At 41.3% G+C, this 23,100-nt stretch overlaps 2 protein-coding genes across 8 annotated transcripts in view; one reads left to right on the plus strand and one right to left on the minus strand.

Moving 5' to 3' along the window:
* Nucleotides 1–23,100, minus strand: part of ACYP2 (acylphosphatase 2) — a 355,520-nt gene that overhangs the window by 41,786 nt on the left and 290,634 nt on the right. The gene's annotated exons all lie outside the window — the stretch shown is intronic.
* Nucleotides 10,053–11,203, plus strand: TSPYL6 (TSPY like 6). Its single transcript, XM_070069125.1, is given in 5 exon segments — nucleotides 10,053–10,501; nucleotides 10,504–10,818; nucleotides 10,821–10,865; nucleotides 10,868–10,966; nucleotides 10,969–11,203. Coding segments are annotated over 5 exon segments (915 nt in total). The 5' UTR covers nucleotides 10,053–10,164; the 3' UTR covers nucleotides 11,088–11,203.

Below are 23,100 nucleotides of genomic sequence, written 5' to 3' on the forward strand. Positions count from 1 at the left end.
TGGTGGTATTTCCCATTCACCTGTACCAATTAACTCTCTCACTCCTTACTGTAGGATATGCAAGCCTTTCTCATTTGAAAGTAAAAACCTTCAATTCCAGGGACCAGTGTTGTGATGCAGTGGGTTAAGCTACTGCTTGCGATTCTGGCATCCCATACTGGAGTGCTGGTTGGAGTCCTGGCTACTCTATTTCTGATCTGGCTAACCACTACTGCGCTTGCAAAGGCAAAATATGGCCCAGATTCTTGGGCCCCTGCTTCCCATGTGGGAGATCCAGATGGAGTTCCTGGCTCCTGGCTTCAGTTTGGCCCAGCCCTGGTTGTTGTGTCCACTTATAGATAGAAGAGATCCACCTCTCTCTCCTCCTCCTCCTCTGTCTCTCTGCCTTTCAAATAAGTACTTTAAAATTTTTTTTGGCTAAAAACTCCATGAATAATGGTTGTTCATTATAACAGTCAAACAACACAGAAACCGATAAAAACAGCATAACCATCTCCCCCACCTGCCCCTCAGAACCATACTTTGTCAAATCCACCACAAGGGAAAAGAACTACTGACTCTGCTTTGTAGATGACAAAACGGGAGCTTGGAAAGGCTCAGAAAGTTTCTTGTAGTGTGTGAAAGGCAGTACTTTGGGTTTTAGATCGCCTGGGTTCATTTCTTGGCCTTGCCATTTATTATGTGTCCATGAGCAAATTACTTAATATTTCTGCACCTCAGTGTGCTCGTATCTGTTAAACAGGGTTAATGATAGTATCCAGTTTATAGGAGTGAGGAGAGGATGTAATGTACCAACACCTAAAATTAGTGGAATTATATCCCACTTGGTTGTAGTAAGTGATCCTTTCAGTGTGTTGGTAGATCTTGTTTGTGTATATATATATATTTTAAAGATTTATTTTTATTTATTTGAAAGACAGAGTTACAGAGAGAGGTAGAGACAGAGAGAGAGAGGTCTTCCATCTGCTGGTTCACTCTCCAGTTGGCCGCAATGGCCGGAGCTGTGCTGATCCTAAGCCAGGAACCAGGAGCTTCTTACGGGTCTCCCATGCAGGTGCAGGGGTCCAAGGACTTGGGCCATCTTCTACTGCTATCCCAGGCCATAGCAGAGAGCTGGATTGGAAGAGGAGCAGCCAGGACTAGGATCTGCACCCGTATGGGATGCCGGCGCTTGAGGCCAGGGCGTTAACCCGCTGCACCACAGCGCCAGCTCCCTGGTTATGTATATTTTTTCAGTATTTTTATATCAATATTCACAAGTCCTTTAGTTGTAGCCTCTAAGTTCCAGTATGTGAGGCTTCAAGTACTATATTTTGTAGGTATTCTGTAATTCATTTTCTATTTCCTTTTTGACCCAAGAGTTGGTTCAGAGAGTTCTTCATAGTTCCTATTATAGCTGTTCTCAGAAAATGTTATCCATACTACTTCTACTTTTTACAATATATTGATGTTTTTTATGTGGCCTAATAAAGTGCTTCATTTTCGTGAGTATCCAATGGGTACATGAAGCAAAGGGGGCATGCTCTATTTTCAGGATGTCAAGTTCCACATAGCACAAATAACAGCAACTAATGTTCATTAAATTCTTACTGTGTTAGGGCTTTGTTGTTTACAACAATTCTGTGAAATAGGCACTATTACTATACCGGATTTATAGGTAAGTGAATGGAGGAACAAAACAACTTTTGCTAGGTCATTTAGAAAATACGTGGAATTTGGAATTCAGATCCTACAGTATGGCTCCAGAATCACCACTTTTAATCACTATTTTTGTGTATCTCATTGATATACATCAAGATCAATCTTATTAATATTTTCAAGGTGTATTTTTTTAAAAAATTATTTATTTGAAAGGCAGAGAGGCGGAGAGAGAAGGAAAGACAAAAAGAGAGAGAGATCTTCCATCAGCTCGTTCACTCCTCAAATGGCTGCAATAGCCAGGGTTGGGCTGAGCCAGGCTAAGGCAGGACTCAGCAAATTCATCCAGGTCTGCCATGTTAGGTGGCAGGATCGAAAGCACTTGAACCATCAAGTGCTGCTGTCCCAAATGTATCAGCAAGGAGTTGGATCAGAAGCGGAGCAGACAGGACTCAAACTGGCATTCCGATATGGACTACCATTGTTGCAAGTGGCAGCTTAATCTGCTGTGCTACAATGCTGGCCTCTCTTACTGTATTTTTGATATTCGGTCATGTACTAACAGAGATAATGTCACCTGCTACACTTTAAAAAACAATGCTTGAAGTATAAAAACTCAGGATGACTCAGTAATTTAGTCTCTTAATGGAACCTTGTTTGGGGGCCAGCATTGTGGCCCATCCGGTTAAGCTGCCACCTGTGATACCCGCATCATATAAACTCCAGACTTGTGGCTTCAGCCTGGCCCAGCCTTGGCCATTGCAGACATCTAAGGAATGAACCAGAGGATAGAAAATCTCCCCCTTCCCCATCTCCCTAATCCCATCTCTAACTTTACTTTTCAAATAAATAAAATAAATCTTTATTTTTTTAAAAAAAGGAACTCTTGAAGGGATAAATGGTGTCTCCCTCAGTGTTAGTTTCCCTGTTCCCCTCCGTGACAGTGTTTGGTACATGTGAAGGGGGACAGTTCTGTGATCTGCTGCCTGTGGAGAAAACGAGGCACTCACAGTTCTCAGATTCTTGGGTCTCCACAGCAAGGCGCTTTGTCTACCTGGATCCCGGGTACCTTAATGGCCTTGATGCTAAAGTCTTTGGCTGATGAAGGTTAGGGGTCCTCCCCCACTCATTCTGCCCCATAGCTTTCGTTATGACTTTCACTCATTACCAGACTGGGAGTGCTTCATAACTTTTGTTTCTCCCTCCCTGCATCGCGTTCTCAGCCAGTCTGAGTCATGGTGGGGACTCTCATGCCCTTTCCTCACTGTGAAACTCAAGGACAGCTCAGAATTCCCAGTCAGGCTCTCTCCCGGTCCCTCAGACTGAGACGCTGCTCTGCGGCTGCTCTGGGTACCTCTGATGTGTGAGGGCACAGGTCACAGTGGGCCTTTCCCATGGGAAACAAGGCACACGCCCCTGTATATTCAGTTCTCTCCCTCCCTCTCTCTCAGTCCATCTGCTGGTCCCTCCCAGGACTTCAGTCCAGAGAAGGGTAGTCAGGAACTGGTGTCTTTTTCATCTCTCTCTTCTTGGGCTGCAATGAAGAATGAGGCTTCCCATTTCATTCTCCTATCTAGAGAGGCTAGATTTTTGCCTCTACCTAGGCTTCTTCAGTTTTAATGTGCAGGTGAATCACCTAGGGCTCTCAGTAAAATGCAAATTCCAATTCAGGAGATGAAGGTGAGACTTGAGATTCTGCCTTTCTGCCAAGCTCCCAGATTCAGCCAGTGCTGCTGGTCCATGACCACACTACGACCTGGACGACTCTGCGCCATCTCCTTCTCTGGAAAGCCACTCTCCCTTCTCCTTCTCCTGGGCTTTAATGACCTAATGACTGCTGGGCAACATGACTTATGGGGACGAGGAATTAAAGCTCAAGATATGAATATGTCCAGTTAACATTTTCATTTACCCTTGTAACATGTTATTAAGCTAATCTTCATATCACCCTGGTCTGTAAAACAGATGAAGAAAACTTAGGCTCAAAAAAGTGTCAGCCCAAAGTCACAATAGGGCACAAGCTGTGTTCTTCCCTTTTCCTTCCTACTCCTCTTCATCTGCCTCCTCCAACCACGGTCAAAATGGGAACAGGATGCTTATCTTGTGAATTGAACTTTTTATTATGACAAATTTTCATACATATACAGAAACATGGAAAGAGAACAGTAGGAGTAAACATCACATATATATTTCACCTAGTTAACATTTTCTATATTTTCTTTCCCTCCTCCTTCCCAATCACTCTCTTTCCTCCCTTTATACATTTAATTGCTACTTTGGTGCTGTACTTGAACTTTGATTATGTCATAATACTTGATTCCCTATATATAAACATGCCTCTTCTGAGAATAAAAATGCTGTTTTCTGTGACTATGGTGCTGTTGTAACATCTAAGGAAATGCATATAATTCTATAAAAATATTTAATATCTAGTCCATATTCAAATTTCCTCTATTTTCCAAGAATGCATCTTTTTTTAAAAAGATTTATTTATTTTGAAAGGCAGAGTTACAGAGAGGGAGACACACACACACAAAGAGAGAGAGAGAAAGAGAAAGAGAAAGAGAAAGAGAGAGAGAGAGAGAGAGAGAGAGAAAGAGTTCTTCCATTCACTGTTTCACTCCCCGGATGGCCACAATGGCTGTGGCTGGGCCAGGCTGAAACCAGGAGCTTCATCCAGGTCTCCCACGTGGGTGGCAGGGGCCCAAACACTTTAGTCATCTTCTGTTCCTTTTCCCAGACCATTAGCAGAGAGCTGGATAAGAAGTGGAGCATCTTGGACATGAACCGGCACCCATATGGGATGCCCACGTTGCAGGCAGTGGATTTACTTGCTATACCACAGCCAGAATGTGTCTTTGGTAGCTTTCTTGATCCCTACACCGAACAAGGATCATATATCTTTTTATAAACAACTCACTACCTAATCTGTATTTTTATATTTAAGAAGTATTAATTATTCAGTTTCATTCTTTTATGAATTCTGAACACTTGTAAAATAAAAGGCTGGCATAAATACTGGTATTCTGGCACTGTGTAACAGAAATACTTTAACAGTGGTTGTATCATTTTGTAACTGTATTGTACTCACTGGTGGAGACTCTTGGCACTAACCAGGATACTGGTTCAGTCACAAGCCTGTGGCTCTGTCTACCCTTAGCTGATCTGGGTCACCCCTGCCAGGCCCTACCACCCTGAGGCCAGTCTGCCAGACTACAGAAACCTGCATTACAATTTCACCAGGCACAGAAATGCATATTTGCTATCTGTGAGTGCAGTATTAGTTGAAAATGATTCAATCACAATTATTAACTTTCCTAGGGTAAATTATTACCAACACCCTGGCAACTCAAATACTTCTCCACACTTGTCTGTATTTATGCGCTGGGTAGTAACAGGCAACAGGGATGACCACAGCTGAAAAGCCACTTGGTTAAACACTTAAGGCCTTTTCTTGACCATTTCCTTTACAAACACAATTTAATGGATTTTCTATGGGGAACAGGAAATTAACAAAGCATACATCTCCTTCTCTTGTCTACCAACATTCTTTTGAGTCTTAAGAAAGTGACATATTGTACTGAGGCCCTCAGCTTTGTAAACTGGGTGGCCGAGTCCTAAGAATAGTTCTGCATGTTAAATCACTAGGCAAACAAGATTGTTTAAAGAATTTAAGTCAAGAGTGGGGGATCCCTTTCAAAACAAGTAAGAACTGAATAACAATATTTGAGAGGCCAGAGGAAAACAAGTCTATACAATTCACAGACTTTCTTCACCTTACATTATCTTCTAAAGTAAAACATTTTTTTTCTGTTTCTGAGAGGATTTACACACTTCACAATGCGAAAGTGTGCAGATTTGTAGCTAAATTCTACACTTCAAGAAACCTGCCTTCTTCCCTCCCTTTTTATCTTCCTCTCAGGCTGCCTACACATTTTGGAGATTTTTATATTAATAGTCTTGGTATGTCCTTTGCAAAAAAAAGTTCTAGCCAGGATGTTTCAGGTAACAATGCTGGAACTGTATTTTATAATTCTCAGTAAGTTCTGGTCTATTACCTAGGACATAAGCAGAATGGAAACTCAAAAGAAAATAGTATATCACAGTGAATTCAAAAATATTATCAGTAATCACTTTCTAATTAAAAATGAATCTACCCTATTTCTGATCAGCTAATATTTTAGAGACTTCTTATAGGCACTTTGAGGAAGAAGACATAAATATGATAAAGGCTCTCTGACATTAAGAAATGTGAAATTCTAAAAGTATCTATATTCCCACTAAATGATTTTAATGAAGGATGATGGTGCAACACAGACCCGGCTTTGAATCTCCTGTCATCAGTTTGAATCACCTGTTGCCCTACATGGTTGCTGCCCCTACATCATTCCCCCTCATTTCTCAAGGATGTTAGCTTCTGCTCATTTTCACTTCTCTCTCTTCTTTCAGTGATTTCCAATCCCTTCCTACCCTGGTCTCTTTTCTGTGACATCTTCCCCTTCAGTGACCTTGTCTTCAATCTGTCTCTTTAGAGTCCAACTTGGATGGATGAATAGGATTCTGATCAATCCCCTCAGTCTACTCTCAAGACCATGCTCTCTCTGCCTGGTTCTTAATCCCAACAACTCTTGGACACCCTGGGTCTCCAATCCATAGATCAGACCACTTCCTCACTGATCCTCTTCCCTTGCTTCCTCCAGCTTAACATGTAAGATTAATTATTGTAATCATTCCCCTACCTTTCTTGCTTCAGCTCTAAATCTAATTTTGCTTGCTAATGTACCTATAAGCCAAATGCAGCTGGAGAAAAACCTACACTCATACTGATAGAGTTCACTTCAAGTTCATGTCCTTAATGTTGTTTGACCATCATACCTTATGTCATAAGCCAGTCATTCTTCTACTCTCCAGAAGACTATTTAAATACTTTATTCTCTCTATTCAGACTCCCATGGTCTCTTGCCCCAACTTCACATGCTCTTGACAATCTTGCTCTTGACTTCACTAAGAACACTGGGGACATCAGAAGATCATTTAACAAATCTCACCATCATTTCTACCTGTGTCCAGCATTCATATCCTAATATTTGCCTTCCTGACAATTACTAGAGGTGAACTTGTTATGCTCCTACCTAACTCCTCCAACTAAGGATAACTCCATATCCTCTCCTGTATTCAAGAGCATCTCTCAGATAATTCTCCTTTAAATCTCTTACATCATTAGATTTTGCTCCCTAATGGATCATTCACACCAGTATATCTGCATAGTTTTTTTTCTCTCGTTTAACAAACATTTTCTTGGGGCCAGCACTGTGGCATGATGAGTTGGGTCACCTCTCATACGGGCTGCTTCACTTCCAATCCAGACCTCTGGATCTAGTGCACCTGGGGAGACAACAGAAGACGGCTCAAATGCTTGGGTCCCTGCCACCCACATGGGAGACCAGGATGAAGTTCCAGGTTCCTGGCTTTGCCTTGGTTGTTTTGGCCATTTGGCAAGTGAACCAGCAAATGGAAGATCTTTTCTCTTTCACTGTCTCTCCCTCTCTCTCTGGAACGTTGCCTTTCAAATAAATAAGTAAATAAAAAAAAGACATCTTCTTTGACCTACTTTCCCTACCAGTCATCATCCCATTTCCTTGAAACAAAACTCCTCAGAAGAGTTGTGTGTACTTGCTGTTTTCAATTTTCTATTAAACCCTTTATTATAGCCCACCTGACCACTCCTCTGAAATTGCTGTTACAGAATCATAATCTCACTTCCTTTTGGAACAAAATTCCTCAAAAGAATTGTCAATATCTGTTGTCTCCAACTTCTTTCCTCCTTTTCCTTTTAGTTTTAAATTATTTATTTATTTTGTATTTATTTGAAAAAGAGAGGCTATCTTTCAAAAATCTACTGGTTCATTCCTCTAAATGCCTGAAAAGCGGGGGCTAGGTAGGGCTGACACCAGGAGCCTGGAACTCAATCTGGGTCTCCTATATGGTAGAAAGGAACCCAGGTAGTTGAGCCATAATCTATTGCTCCTCACAGTGTACATTAGCAAGAAGCTGGAATTGGGAGCATAGCTGGGTCAAACCCAGGCATTCCAACATGGGATGTGGACATCTTAGCAACTGCATCAAATGTTTAGCCCCTTTGGATTTCCTTTAAAAACTAATCAAACTCCTACCACTCTAAAGAAAATACTCTTGTTGAGTAATAAGTGACTTTTTTTTTTTTTTATAAAATCTAATGGTTAGAGCTGGTGGTGTTGTGTAGTGTAGTTGGGGGCTATGATGCAGTCGTCCTATGTGGGCATGGGTTTGTGTCTGGGCTGCTCTACTTCTGATCCACCTCCCTGCTAATGGCCTGGGAAAAGCAGCACAAGATGGCTTAAGTGCCTGTGCCCCTGCCACCCATGTGGGAGACCCAGATGAAGCTCCTGGCTTATGGCTTCAGCCTAGCCCAGCACTGGCTATTACGGCCATCGGGGCAGTGAACCAGTGAATGCAAAATCCTCTCTCACTATACAAAACTCTTTGTAAATAAATAAATAAATAAATCTTTTTTTAAAAATCTGATGACCAATTCTCAGATCTCATTTCAGTTCAACTGTCAGCACATGGGACACAGCTGAACACCTTCTTTACACATTTGACTTCTAAAACATTTCATTCTCCTGATGTCCCTCCTACCTCATTGGTCTCACCTTACTCCTTTTTGCTGGTTTTTCTTCTTCTTGATCTTACAATTTTGGAGACTGCAGGGTTCGATTTATTGATACTTACTCTCTTGATGATCTCATATAGCCTCTGATTTTTTTAAAATATCCTTTTTATTTATTTATTTGGGAAGCAAAGCTGGGGGGGGGGTACAGAAAAGTCTTTCATCTGCTGGTTTGCTCCCCAAATGGCTACAATGGCCAGAGCTGGGCCAATCCAAAGCCAGGAGCCAGGAGCTTCTTCCAGATCTCCCATATAGGTGCAGGGGTCAAGCATTTGGGTCTTCTTTCACTGCTTTCCCAGGCCATAAGCAAAAAGCTGGACTGGAATAGGAACCAGCCTGGACTTGAATCAGCACCCATAAGAGATGCCAGCACTTCAGGCAGAGGCTTAGCCTATTACACACAGTGCCAGTCCCAGCCCTCTGGCTCTAAGCACCATGTATGCTGATTATTACAAATTGGGTTATTGCTATCCCAGACCCCTCCTGCACTCCATACTCATAATCCTACTTGGCATCTCAACTCTTTCGTCCAAACAATTATCTCAAACTTACCATATCCAACAGCAAACTGATTTTCCTTCAAAAATCTGTTTCCATTTACTCTATCAGTTGTTCAGGTCAAAATTCTTGAGTAGGGGCTGGTGTTATGGTGTAGCAGATAAAGCCACTGCCTGAAGTGCCAGTATCCCATATGGGCACTGGTTTGAGTCCTGGCTGCTCAATTTCTGATCCAGCTCTCTTCTATGGTCTGGGAAAGTAGTAGAAGATGATGGCCCAAGTGCTTGGGTCCCTGTACCTGCATGGGAGATCTGGAAGAAGCTCCTGGCTCCTGGGGCTGGGACAGGCCGAAGCCAGGAGCCAGGAGCTTTTTCCTAGTCTTCCATGTAGGTGCAGGGGCCCAAGGACTTGGGCCATCTTCTGTTGCTTTCCCAGTTGCATTAGCAGGGAGCTGGATCAGAATTGGAGCCCCAGGACTCAAACTGGTGCCCATATGGGCTGACACTGCAGGTGGAGGCTTTACCTTCTACACAAGATTTCTTAAACAGGACATAGAAGCATTAATCTAAAGAGGAAAATGACAAATCAGACTATATTAAGATTAAAATTTTTGTTCCTCCAAATACACCATTAAAATAGCAAAAAAGTCACCCAGAGAGCAGGAGAAGAGATTTTTGATACACATATCTGAAAATAAATGAGTACCTAATATGTACAAAGGAGTCCTACAAATCAATATTCAAAAGACAGAATACTGAACAGAAAAAAATGGGAGGATGACTGTGCACAAAGGAGACACTCAAAAGGACTGAAACAAAAAACCATGAAAACGTTTTCACTTCATTAGCCATTAGGTAAAAACAAATTAAGATCACCATGAGATACCATTATACATATACTAGAATGGCTAAAAATAAAAAATGATAGGCCATGGAGACAGACTCTTCTGAGATTAGCAAGTGGGTGTCACAAGACTGAAGGGTGGGTGTTGCAAGTGGCAGATTTTTTGACCCATGGCTGGTCCACCTTTTAACACCATGAGTACCTCAAGCCTACAGCATCACTAATCCTGGCCATGGCCCAGGAAACCTGCATCCACACCTGTCCCATTGGCTCCACGAAGAGACCAAGAAGGCTCAGGTGAGCATAGAAAAGGGGGGGGCAGCTTAGTGTCTGTTGTGCTTGTACCATCCTGGCTTTCAGAGAAGGCAGTCCCATTTTGGGTCTTTGTGGGCTGTGGCCATCTTTCTTAGAGCCTACGCAATGGGAATAGTGGTCATGTAGCAACCAAAGCTGGGCAGGAAGTGGCTCCGCCACTCATGGAGCACCAAGCAGCAGCCTTTGCCTTGAAGGAAACTAACTGCAGCTTCAAAAATGGCTTTTTGGATGGACAAATGCACAGCCCAGGCAGGCAAAAAGTCCTAGAAACCTATAGTGTGGGGAGGTCGGAGTCTGAGGTGATAGCTGGAATGAAAGCCAATAACCTTAAGACTGAACAGCTAGTAGCAGTGGATGAGGAGGAGAAGGGTCAGGTGATGGAGAAGCCAGTAGGTGAAGAATTAAAAGTGATGGAGGGAAAAAGATCGACAGATGAGATGAAGGAGAAGGCAGGGCCCCAGCCTGGAGATGCAGGTCTCCACAGGAAGCCCCTGGAGGCCATCAGCTGAAACTGGACACCATGAATGCTCAAGATGACAAGGTGTTCCTCCGGCTGGAACAGAAGTATGGGAAGCTGTGCCAGTACTACCTGGAGCAGAGCAACTACATCATTCAGAACATCCCAGGCTTCTGGGTCACTTGCTTCTTAGAACCACCCACTGTCTAAGATATAGAGATGTTAAAGTATGTAACCAGTTTAGAGGTGAAGGAGCTCAGACACCCTAGGACAGGTTACAAGTTCAAATTTTTCTGTGGAAGAAACCCCTACTTCAGAAACAAGCTGATTGCCAAGGAGGATGAGGTCAGATCCTCCGGCCAGTGTCTCTTTTCACTCCAATCATATGGCATCAAGTTCATGAACCAGCTTTTCATTGACAGAAACCAAAATCATTATCCACAGCTTCACCTGATTTCTAGAACACAGTCTTTCAGAATCCAATAGGATTGCTGCGATTATCAAAGAGCCCTCTGGCCAAATTCACCACAATACTACCTGTTGTGTGCAGGGGCTCACAGGGCAAGATGAGGCCAGATAAGAGAACCAATGGAGATATCCAGGCCCTTTAGGTTCCAAACTGGTTAACCTTTGCTCTTGAGGTCCCCATCACCTCAAACTGGACATGTGCTTGAGCAATAGCATCGGATTTGCCTTTTAAATTTTTGTACTGAACTCTGTCAAGCCTCCCTCTAAAGCTTCCATTCTCTCAACCTCAAGATTGAGATCTCCCTGGTTATACAGTTTCACTTCCACAGTCTTCAAGCTATTCATTAACATCATGTGGTCATGGTTTACTCCCTTCTAAGCCAAGCAAATGACACTCTCCTTATCTGCACTCTTTGGACTCTATTTGCCCTCAGAGCCTTTAGTCTAAGAATTTCTAGTACCTGAATTTCTTGCTGTATTGAGGAGCATATTCTATTCACCCTGCTATGCATTGGCAGTACAGGAACATGACCTGTGGACAGTTGCTGGGCATTACGTAAACTGACGGCAGCACTTGGTCTATGTGATTTATGTGACTTCATTGTTCTTGCTCTTCTGGTCACCTACTTGTTCTAAATTAGACTGAAACACCATCTCCTCTATATAACCTTCTTAAAAACCTACCTCTAGCACACAATTTGCATCATTAATTTCACAGAAATCTGTATTGAAGTTAGTTCTTAATATATTTAGCAGTCACTCAATTTTAAGTTCCTTAGATGCCAAGATCATGGTTTAGCTATCTTCTTTTCTTCTGTGATGAATAAGACACAATCCCTAACCTTAAGCAGCCTATAGTCTAGCACAGGAGACAATTAACTTACTGTGTGAGAAATATGAAATTAGCTATAAGCACAGGGTGTTATGGGACCACAAAAGACGGAATATCCCCTCAGCTGAGAATTAAGAGTGTTAAGCTATTGATGAGGATGTGGGGGGTAAGGTACCCTAATCCACTGCTGGTGGGAATGTAAACTAATACAACCATTATGGAAGATGGTACGAAGATTCCTCAGAGATCTGGAAATAGATCTACCATATGACCCAGCCATCCTACTCCTGGGAATTTACCCAAAGGAAATGAAATTAGCATACAAAAGAGTTATTTGTACCCCTATGTTTATTGCAGCTCAATTCACAATAGCTGAGATATGGAATCAACCCAGACACCCATAAACTGATAACTGGATAAAGAAAATGTGGTATATAAACACTATTAAGTGCTATTCAGCCATAAAAAAATAATAAAATCCTATCTTTTGCAACAAAATGGATGCCACTGGAAAAACTATGTCTAGTGAAATAAGCCAGTCTCAAAAAGACAAATATAATTTTTCTCTGATATGGGGCAGCTAATATAGAATACAAAGAAATGTATAGGAATGAAATGGTCACTTTGGGATATGGTTGTCATTTTCAGCTTATGTTTATACTTTTGTGGAACTGTGGTCTTCCTACTTTCTGCTTGCTGAATATTATGACTAGTGGCAAATTAAGTCTGAATATAGATTAGATTAAATTTATGTTCTTGTAAAAACTGATGAAAAAGATGGGAGGGAGGGAGAGGGATCGGGGGAACAGGATAGTGAGGGAAATGTGGTTGTTTTCTTGCAGCTGTACCTATGGAATGTATAAAACTGTTCTCTTTATATTAATATTTTTAAAAAGAGTATCAAGGTGTAAAAGGTGGCTTTTATATTCCATTACAGACACCATACTACACTAAGCTTCTTCATATTAGGAAACTATTTTTTTACCTGTGTATGCCTAGGGTACAGTATTATGCTGAAACAAAATAGAACCTTCCCCCATAATTAATGAGTATATAAGAAAAAGATGCTCAAAGTCCTTTTTAGTTCTAAATGTGTAGAGTAGGAAACATGTTAGTATTTTTGACACCTTTTTTTCTTTCTTTTTAAAAGATTTATTTATTTATTTGAAAGGCAGAGTTACAAAGATGAAGAGGGAGAGAGAAGAAGTCTTGCATCCACTGGTTCACTCTCCAAATGGCTGAAACGGCCAGAGTTGGGCTGATCGGAAACCAGGAGCCAGGAGCTTCTTCCAAGTCTCCCATGTGGCTACAGGGACCCAAGGACTTGGGCTATTCTCTACTGCTTTCCCAGGTGCATTAGCAGAGAGCTGGATAGGAAGAGGAACAGCTGGAACTTGAACCGGCACCCTTATGGGATGCCAGCACTGCAGACTGCTTTACCTGCTAAGCCACAGCGCCAGCCCCAAGTCTTTCTGTTACTTTTCTATTCCACTTATATATGGTCAATAAATAATAACTAGCTAATAAGGGGTGGGCACTATCACTGTAGTAAGTGGGTTAAAATGCCCCTTGGGATGCCCACATCCCATATCAGAGTGCTTGGAGCAAGTCTCGCCTCTACTTCTGATCTAGCTTCCTGATAATGCATTGGGAGGTAGCAGATAGTGATCCAAGTACTTGGGCTCCCACCACCTATGTGGGAGACTCAGATGGATTTCTTAGCTCCTAGCTTCAGCCTGGCCCAGCCTTGATTGTAGCAGGCATATGGGGAGTGAACCAACAGATGAAAGGTATCTCTTTTTCTTGCTCTTCCTCCCTCTCTCTCTCTTACTTGCCTTTCAAATAGATAATTTTTTTTTTAAATGGCTAATGAGGGGCTGGTGCTGTGGTGCAGTAGATTAACCTTCTGCTTGTGGCGCCAGCATCCCATATCGGTGCCAGTTAAAGTCCTGGCTGCTCCTCTTCTGACCCAGCTCTCTGCTATGGCCTGGAAAAGCAACGGAGGATGGCCCAAGCCCTGGGGCCATGCACCTGCATGGGAGACCTGGAGGAGGCGCCTGGCTCCTGGCTTTGGATCGGCTTGTCTCCAGCTGTTGTGGCCATCTGGAGAATGAACCAGTGGATGGAAGACCTTTCTCTCTGTCTTTCCCTCTCACTGTAACTTTACTTCTCAAATACATAAATAAATAAAAAAAAGGCTAATGAAAACCCAATAAAAATTTAATAGCACACTTTTAGGCTTGAAGTTTTAGATAAACGTTAACTGACAAGGCTACCATAATAATTCCTAAGAAAGAAGAGCAGAGATTTAAGTCAAATCTTTAAAAGTATGTTAGTTCTACCTCTCAGGAGACTATGTGGATAAATGAGTGATTTTTTTTTCAATTAAAGACCCAGAATGAGTGAAATTGTGACATTTACTCTTCAATATCTAAATTAACATGGTAATAAGTTAAAAACAACATGCTGTATTATAGCCCTTAACCATAACCTGTAATAATAATGGTTATAATTTATTGAGGCCTTACATCATGATAGTCTCTGTGCTAAGCACTTAATTCTCTTTATTCTCACCAACTCTATAAGGTATTCCTATTCCCACACTGCAGATGAGGAAAGTAAGATTCATTTGAGTTTATGTTAGTTGTGACAAATCACTTAGCCAGGCAGCAGGAAACATAAAGCAGAATTCAAGCCCAAAATCTGACTCCAGAGTCTGATAACTATAATGGACAGAAACATTTGTTTTGCAGTAGAAAATGGTTAGTCCAAATAGAAAGGGGGTTAGATTTTTCCCAGTTGTATACAATTTTGTGTATATAAAAACATTTACTAATTTTGATATTTGTTAAAGAAAGTTATGACAGGGTAAATTAAAATCAGAAGTACAATAATAGTAACATGTAACCATTTGTTCTTTCATTTAAATATTATAATTATATTATGACCTAATTTCTTTTGAGATCTGAACAGCATCCATAAATGAATATTAAATATAATGGCACTTATGACACATGTACTTCTAGTTAAAATCATCTTGCTAAAGGCACCATCAAGGCTGCAGCATATTTTGAAGTGTTCAAGGGCTCCAATGAACTTTCTCTTTTAATTCCAGATGTAACCAACGGCATCTGGAAGACAATGTACTCTGTCCAGGAAGAGCAAGTAGGAAAGAGGTCTTTTTGGGTAGGGAAAGGATTATGTCACTGTCTAGAAATCTCCTTTGATAAACTTGGCTTCTCAGCAATGGCCGACTAAAGGGAGAATGCACAGCCAGGCAGCACATGTGAGGTCCCAGAAATGTGATGGGAACAGGGAGATAAAATGGGAAAATCTTGAGGTGAGAGCAAAATGAAAGAGAAAAATAGTCACAGAGAAATCGTTAGTACTAGTCTCTCTCTTTTTTTTTTTTTTTTTGACAGGTAGAGTTAGACAGTGAGAGAGACAGAAACTGAGAGAAACGGCTTCCTTCCGTTGGTTCAACCCCAAATGGCTGCTATTGCCGGTGTGTTGCACTGATCCGAAGCCAGGAGCCAGGTGCCAGGTGCCTCCTCATGGTCTCCCATGCGGGTGCAGGGCGTAAGCACTTGGGCCATCCTCCACTGCACTCCTGGGCCACAGCAGAGAGCTGGCCTGGAAGAGGAGCAACCAGGACAGAACCGGCGCCCCAACCAGGACTAGAACCTGGGGTGCCAGCACCGTGGGTGGAGGATTAGCCTAGTGAGCTGCAGAGCCAGCCAGTACTAGTCTCATATACCCAAAAGGACACTGGTGTGAGATCTAAGAGACAGTATTTCCAACTTGTAATCTACTTTTGGATTCCTTTGAGGAATTACAACCTCCTTGTGCTTGGAATTTTTTTTTTTTTTTTTTTTTTTTTGGACAGGCAGAGTGGACAGTGAGAGAGAGAGACAGAGAGAAAGGTCTTCCTTTGCCATTGGTTCACCCTCCAATGGCCGCCACAGCCGGCGCATCGCACTGATCCGATGGCAGGAGCCAGGTACTTATCCTGGTCTCCCATGGGGTGCAGGGCCCAAGCACTTGGGCCATCCTCCACTGCATTCCCTGGCCACCTTGTGCTTGGAATTTGTTACCCATGATGGGAGGGAGATGGACTATAGACTAGAGTGTCCAAAGCTTCCTTCTTTTAGAAATGTTGATCCTATCATGGTGGGGAGGCTTCAAACACACTGCCCTGGGACTTTAGTACTTAAAAATATGGTTAAACTCAATAAAGTAAATGCCAAAAACTGGGGAAGAGGTAGTAATGGCGGAGAATTAGACAAGCAAATTATAAAGTACTTGTTAAAAAATAAATAAAACAAGAATTTCAAGGAAACTTGCAAAAAAGATTTTAATCAAAGCGATAATTCTTAGGACTTACTATAAAGTAATATGAATCTACGATAATTAAAAGTGTAGTCTTGAAATAAGAATAGATGAATCAGTGGAACACAACAAGAAGTTTAGAAATAGACCCTGGGACTGGCGTTGTGTTGTAGCAGGTAGAGCCACTGCCTGCAATGTTGGCATCCCATGTAGGTGCTGGTTTGAGTTCTAGTTGCTCCACTTCCTATCTAGCTCCCTACTTAGGTTCTTGGGGAAAGCAGCAGAAGATGGCCCAAGTGCTTGGGCCCCTACATCCCCATGGTAGACCTGGCAGAAGTTCCAGGCTCCTGGCTTCGGTCTGGCCCAGCCTTGACTTTTGCAGCCATTTGGGGAGTGAACCAGTAGATGGAAGATTCTCTGTCTCTTCCTCTCTTTCTGTAACTTTGCCTTTCAAATAAATAAATCTTAAAAAAAAAACCACAATGCATACAGAATTGGACGTAGGATAAACGTAGTACCCATCTCAAATCAGTGAAGAAAAGATGGACAACTCAAAACACTGTCTGTAGAAAGAAATATTTTTAATAAAGTTGGAATTTGCCTTGTGCTGTACAGCAGCTAAATTACACAGAAATAAAATTTTAAATTAAAAATGAATAAAAATAATGGAAGAAAACAAAACGGACTATATGTATTAACTTGGAAATGGGGAAATATTTATGAGTATTATTTAAAATCTGGAGACACAAAGGAAAAGATTGCTAAATTATAACCACATAAAAAATTTTACAACAGCAAAAAAAATTCCATAAGAAAAAAGACAAACTAGAGAAATAATACTGTCATATCACAAAGGGCTAATTTCTGTAATACAGATAGTACTTTTACACATAAATTCATATTAAGCAAATTCTTAGAATGATGAGAAAGGATGTATAATAAATGACTGTAAATTACTAATATAGGGATTTGTCAAAGAATGATGCTAACTTCAGATTATACATGTTTTACCCAAGGCACAGCACAAAACTATTCATCCTGTCAAATACAATCCTTTTTTCCATTTCTTCCCTCCCTCCCTCCCAAGCTCCTTTTTCCCTTCTTTTCTCCCTTAATTGAGATAGAGGAGAGAGAGCTCCCCCAGCTGTTGGTTCACTCCAAATGTCTACAAAGGCCAGGGCTGAAGGATGCCAAAGCCAGGAGACAGGAACTCAATCCAGGTCACTCATGTGGGTGGCAGGGACTCAAATATTTGAAATAAAATCCACTGCTGCCTCCTAAGGTCTACAGTGGCAGGAAATTAGAATAGGGTGCAGAGCCAGGACTCAAACTGAGACACTCCAATATGAGATATGGGCATTCTAACTTGTCTTAATGGAGGATATAAATAACCACAGTGATATCAAAGCAAAATGAGTAAGACAAGCCTTCAATGGTCACACAGTGTCCTGTGTGACTAGTTGTCTCTATCATGTCTGGTACTATGTAGACAACAAAACCATAACTGATGCAGACTGCAGTGACAGCACCGTGAAAGTCTTTTCTGTAATGGTATGTGTAGATTTGAACAGATTAATTCAAGTGTTATGAATACAGCAAACCTGCTGTTACTTTCACCAAGCATGCAATATGGTCATGGTGTCTGAACTTTTATTAGGCATAATATAAATACATGGTCAATTTCTCCCAAATAGTACTATTTCATCTCAAATATTTTCATATTTTTAACAGCAACACATTTGGTGAATAAATCTGATCCTACTGAGGTATGGTGTATCCCTTGAACTAGAACTTTATTTGATCATTCAAGAGAAGAATATGAATACCAAAGCTGCTCCTAACATGGATAAATCGTTACCTCATTGAGGGGAGAATAATAAAACCACCAAACTTTTTTTTGGCAGTCCCTTCTACTGTTTGACTTCAGACAGAACATAATAAAATCAAAGGTCTCAAAAATGTTTAAGGGAAGCCCAAACTATTTGAGTCTTGAATATTTTCAGTGAATTTTTTTCAAGTTAAGCTCATCTCCTGAGCACCTGAGGACATACTTTGTTAGTAGAAGGTTTCCTTTTTAGCCTCAATATCCCATTTAACCAGCTGGGAATTTTAGAATAGTCCAAGAACACACTATGTTATAAAAATGCTATTTCCATGGAAATTTGGATAAGGGTCAGCTGGCATATATTATAAACAGTTTCACAAGATCTGCATAAATCAAGAGATTAATTCAACTTACACTAACTTCAATGACTTAATTTTAAAGAGGATTTCATAACTGTCATCTGTAAGCATTTAGGCAGGGGGTAGGGATGTCTACACTGGAAGTCCTTGCTCCGAGACTGAAAAGAAGATAGGCTTTGCACCATGTCACTGGCACTTGTTCATCAGTTAGCCAAAATAAGGGAACAAAAAACAGAAATAAAGAGTCCCAGATTAAAAGCAACAACTTGACCAAGAATAATTAAATAATGCAAAATCTCTTTATTCAGAGTCCAGATGTCTTCTTGAAATTATTAAAATAAAATAAAGTAACAGATTTGGATCACATGTCAAAGGTGAAAAAGAGGGGCAGGTGCTTGGCCTTCTGGTTAAATTACTGGTTGGAATGCCCACATTCCACATGGGAGTGCCTGGGTTTCAGTCCCACTCAGTCCCGCTCCACTCCTGATTCCAGCTTCTTGCTAATGCACCTCCTGGGAGGCAGCAGGTGATGATTCAAGTGATTTGGATCCTACCACTCACATTGGAAATCTGGAATGAGTTCCTAGTTCTCAACCTTGGTCTGGCTCAACCCCAAATATTGTAAACATTGGAGGAGGAGAGTGAATCAGCAAATGGGAACTTGTTTATGTGTGTATGGGCACCTATGTGTGTGTGCACCTCTCAAAATTTACAAAAAAAATTTTTTTTAAATTTAAGATTCAAAAGACCTTCATTTACAGGTTAAGCCACTGACTCCAGAAAAAAATACTCAAGATCAAACTGGTAGGTAGAAGAATCCCTACGTCTAGCCACCAGGTTTTCTGACTCCTACATCACTATGTTCCTTATCCCATCAGCTGAAGAGCTATTCATCTGGTAGGGAACTGGTCATCTAAATCATCCTTTGTAATATAAGCCTCACTTTTAGAAATTTCAATTTGTCACATGTATGGAGAAGCAGGGGATACTGCAATGACAAAGTTCTGAGAACCAATAAAAATGGAAAAACCAGAAGTGGGAGAATCTGGCAGTACTGATGTCTTTAGATATGGTGTAAGAGCTCTGACTAGAGACAACCTGTCCAAGTTATTAGGAAAAGAAACGTCTATGCACTGGAGAAGAGTGAGTTCTCCTGGCTACAAAAGTCTAATGTGCTTTTTGTGAAAAGTCCATTTTTCTTTTTTTGATTATCTGCTCACCAAGAAGGCTGCAGTTCATAGGCAGACTGATTCCTGAAAGAGGCCTGTTTTCACTCTAAATTAAACTGATGCCTAGTTTACTCATTATTCTCTTCTTGGGGGATTGTGACCTGGATGTAGTTTGTAAAGATGTAATACTAACACTAAGATCATGGTGACATCCCCCTCCCAATCCCCAGACCCTCTGATCATTTTCAGTCCTACTCACCTTCATTATGGTAATCCCCAAACCTTCTCAAACATCCCCGTGCCACACAGGGAGGGAACACATCTCTAACTTCATTCTGAGAAGAAATGCCTACTTTAAGCAATAGAACGCAAAGGCCCTGGACCAGTGGAGTCAACAATTCTTTCTAGAGAACACCCCAAATTTTTAATTGGTGAATATATATACAATTTTTGTTATAAGTACTTAAAATCTGAGGATTATTTTTAAATACTTTTAACAAGAATATAATTTTAATACTAAAGAAATTAGTAACTTCATATGTAAACTCATGACATTTTGAAATATTTATCAGTTTCTTCTTCCCTAATCTATCATGAAAACAACTTGTTTGGTTTTCTGGAGAGCCATGACTGAGTCCTTTTTATTTAGACTTCTGTCTGTCATACCACCTGCTTAGGTCACCACATGTGGTAAAGTAAGAATCATATTAAATTTTAGTTCAGCTGTGATAATGCTGTGCCCTTTGTAACCTTGTGGCTTGGACAACCCCCTGGAGTTTGTTAGTCATTATGAGTGCAGAGCTTCTAACGAGGACATATGGCACAGCCTCAAATACTCATCCAGCTCATGTCAGATGCTAACATTCCTATTTCAGGGGTAGGGAATGGGAGGAGTGAGGTAGTAAATCCTTTTCTCCTTAACTTTTCTAGGAAGCACTTCTTTTATATCATTAGCTTCACGCTGAACTAGAAAATACATACATAGCAGAGGGAGAATCAGGCCTGATAACGTCATCAGTTCCATTTCTGCTTAAAAGGTGGCTAACATTTGTTAGAAGCTGGCTAACAGAACATGACAGAGGCCATTCTTGTTCTCTTTTAAGCAGTGAAATGTCAGAGCATGGCACCTTTTCTTTCAGACAGGATCCCACTGAGATAATCTTGGAATAGCAGTGCAATCTATGAACATCGGGAAAGCACGCTGTGTTCAGGTAATCTGGCAAAATATAGTGGGCGCCAGCAAGGTACAAACTTCACTAGGGGACAGCGCTGTGGTGTAGCAAATGAAGCCGCTGCCTGAGGTACTGGCATCACATGTGGGTGCCAGTTCAGCTCCACTTCTGATCCACCTCTCTGCTATGGCCTGGGAAAGCAGTGGAGGATGGCTCAAATCCTTGGGCTCCTGCACCTGCATAGGAGACCCAGAAGAGGCTCCTGGCTTCAGATCGGCACAGCTCTGGTTATTGTGGCCAGCTGGGGGAGTGAACCAGCGGATGGAACATGTCTCTCTCTCTCTATCTCTGCCTCTCCTTCTTTCTCTATGTAATTCTGACTTTCAAATAAGTAAATACATCTTTAACAAAATAATTTTATTAGTAGTAGACTCTAGGCTTTCCTTGGTCAAGTAGCTTTGATCTATACTATAGATTCCTTCTCAATAGCTATAATGAGTAAATGTTGTATATAGGTCTAGGTAATATAGATGAATTTATGATTTATTTAGGGAAAGAAATTTACAGAAGACATATAGAAGATCAGGGTTAGATTTTATGCCCATAAAAATGATACGTTTATATGAGTCACTAAATTTCTACACTATAAATAGATATCCCTACAAACCATAAAAGAAATAGGCCATGCTGTACCCAGGTGCTGAACAGCATTAGCCTTTGTACTGATAAGCACTCATAATATTTTTCCAAAATAACTTAATAAAATTTTATGTGCAATCCCAATTTCATACTATGTAAAACATTAAAAGTCTTTTTTTTAAAACAGACTTAAATCCACTTATTCATCAATTCATTGGAAAAGAATGCATCTTCTTTAGGTAAAAAACTAAAAGGTTTTCCAAAATTTGTGGAGCAAGGGCCATTGTTGTGCTATAGTGGGTTAAACTGCTGTCTGTGACACCATCATCCCATGCGGATGCTGATCCAAGTCCCAGCTGCTCAACTTCTCATTCAGCTCCCTGCTAATGTGCCTGGGAAAGCAGTGGAAGATGGCCCAAGAGTTTGGGCCCTGCCACCTTGTGGGAGACTCAGAAGAAGCTCCAGACACCTGACTTTGGCCTGGCCCAGCCCTGGCCATTGCAGCCATGTAGGTAATCAATGGATGGAAACTCTCTCTCTCCCCCCTGCCCCACGCTGTGTAACTCTGACTTTCAAATAAATAAATCTTAAAAAAAAAAAAAGGTCATGGAGCAAAAGCCTACACTAAATGATGGGACAAACATTAATTTTTCCTTTTGCTATTTTAGGTAACACTGACAGAAATATGATCAATGATAACATCTTTACATACAAAAAGATATAAAAATTAAAAGCCTTGCTTAGTTTATTAATCCTTATCTACCTATTCACTTTCTTATAAAGAACTCAATTTTCCCATATCCATTACCTATTATTCATTCATTCATCCATTCTCCTGCAAACAACTATTGGGCACCTATTCTGCTCCAGGCACATTTCCAGGAATTTGGATATAGCTGTGAGAAAAAAAAAAAAAAAAGAGCCTTTTCTTTCAAGTAGTTTATATGCTAATGGAGGAAGATAAAGAACAAGCAAATGAGTATTAAATATATGAGATATGGGAATAAGTGATATTAAGAAGCATAAAACCAAGTTAATTGTTTAAAGAACAAAGTGGAGGACAGTGGCTTAGATGATAATTTTGAAAAAGTGACCAGGGGCTGGTGTTGAAGAACAACAGGTTAAGCTGCCATATCAGGGTGCTGGCTCAGGTCTTGGCTACCCACTTCCAACCCAGCTTCCGTGCTAGTATGCCTGGGAAGGCAGCAAAGGATGGCCCACATATTGGCTTCCTGCCACCCATGTGGGACACCAGGATGGAATTCCTGGCTCATGGCTTCACCCTTGCTCAGCCCCTGGCTGTTGTCTGTTGTGGACATTCAGAGAGTGAACCAGAAGATGAAATAAATCTTTCTCTCTCTCTCCCCTTCCTTAACTCTCCCTCTATCTGTCCCTCTGCCTTTTAAATAAATAAAATTAAAAAGAAAAAGTGGCTGGGAAAAGCCTCTTGGATAAGTGTGGGGAGCAGCTCGGACTAGACTGTTACTGGAATTAAGACTTATTCTATGCACCTGCTCTCCCACAATATGGCGCTGGGAGAGAAGAAAACAGCTTCTACACAGCTGCCTCCAGTTCAACCAATAAACTGTAGGACTTGCTCCTGATTGGAGGAGAGCAGCGTACTCGGCGTGTGGGCAGCCGAGTTGGGATTGGCAGAGGAGGACTATAAAGGAGGAGAGAGACGGCATGCACCAGGAACATCTAAGGGGAACATCTAAGGGAACACCTGTGCAGCCCCCGAGAGAGCCGGCCGGCAGTGTGCTGCTCCCCTGCGGAAGTGGGGAAAGCGGCCAGGGGAACCACCCTTCCACGGAGGTGGAAGGGACAGTAGCCAACCCGGGAAGAAC

This window comes from Oryctolagus cuniculus, chromosome 2 (genome assembly GCF_964237555.1).
Source record: "Oryctolagus cuniculus chromosome 2, mOryCun1.1, whole genome shotgun sequence".
In the NCBI taxonomy this organism is placed as follows: domain Eukaryota; kingdom Metazoa; phylum Chordata; class Mammalia; order Lagomorpha; family Leporidae; genus Oryctolagus; species Oryctolagus cuniculus.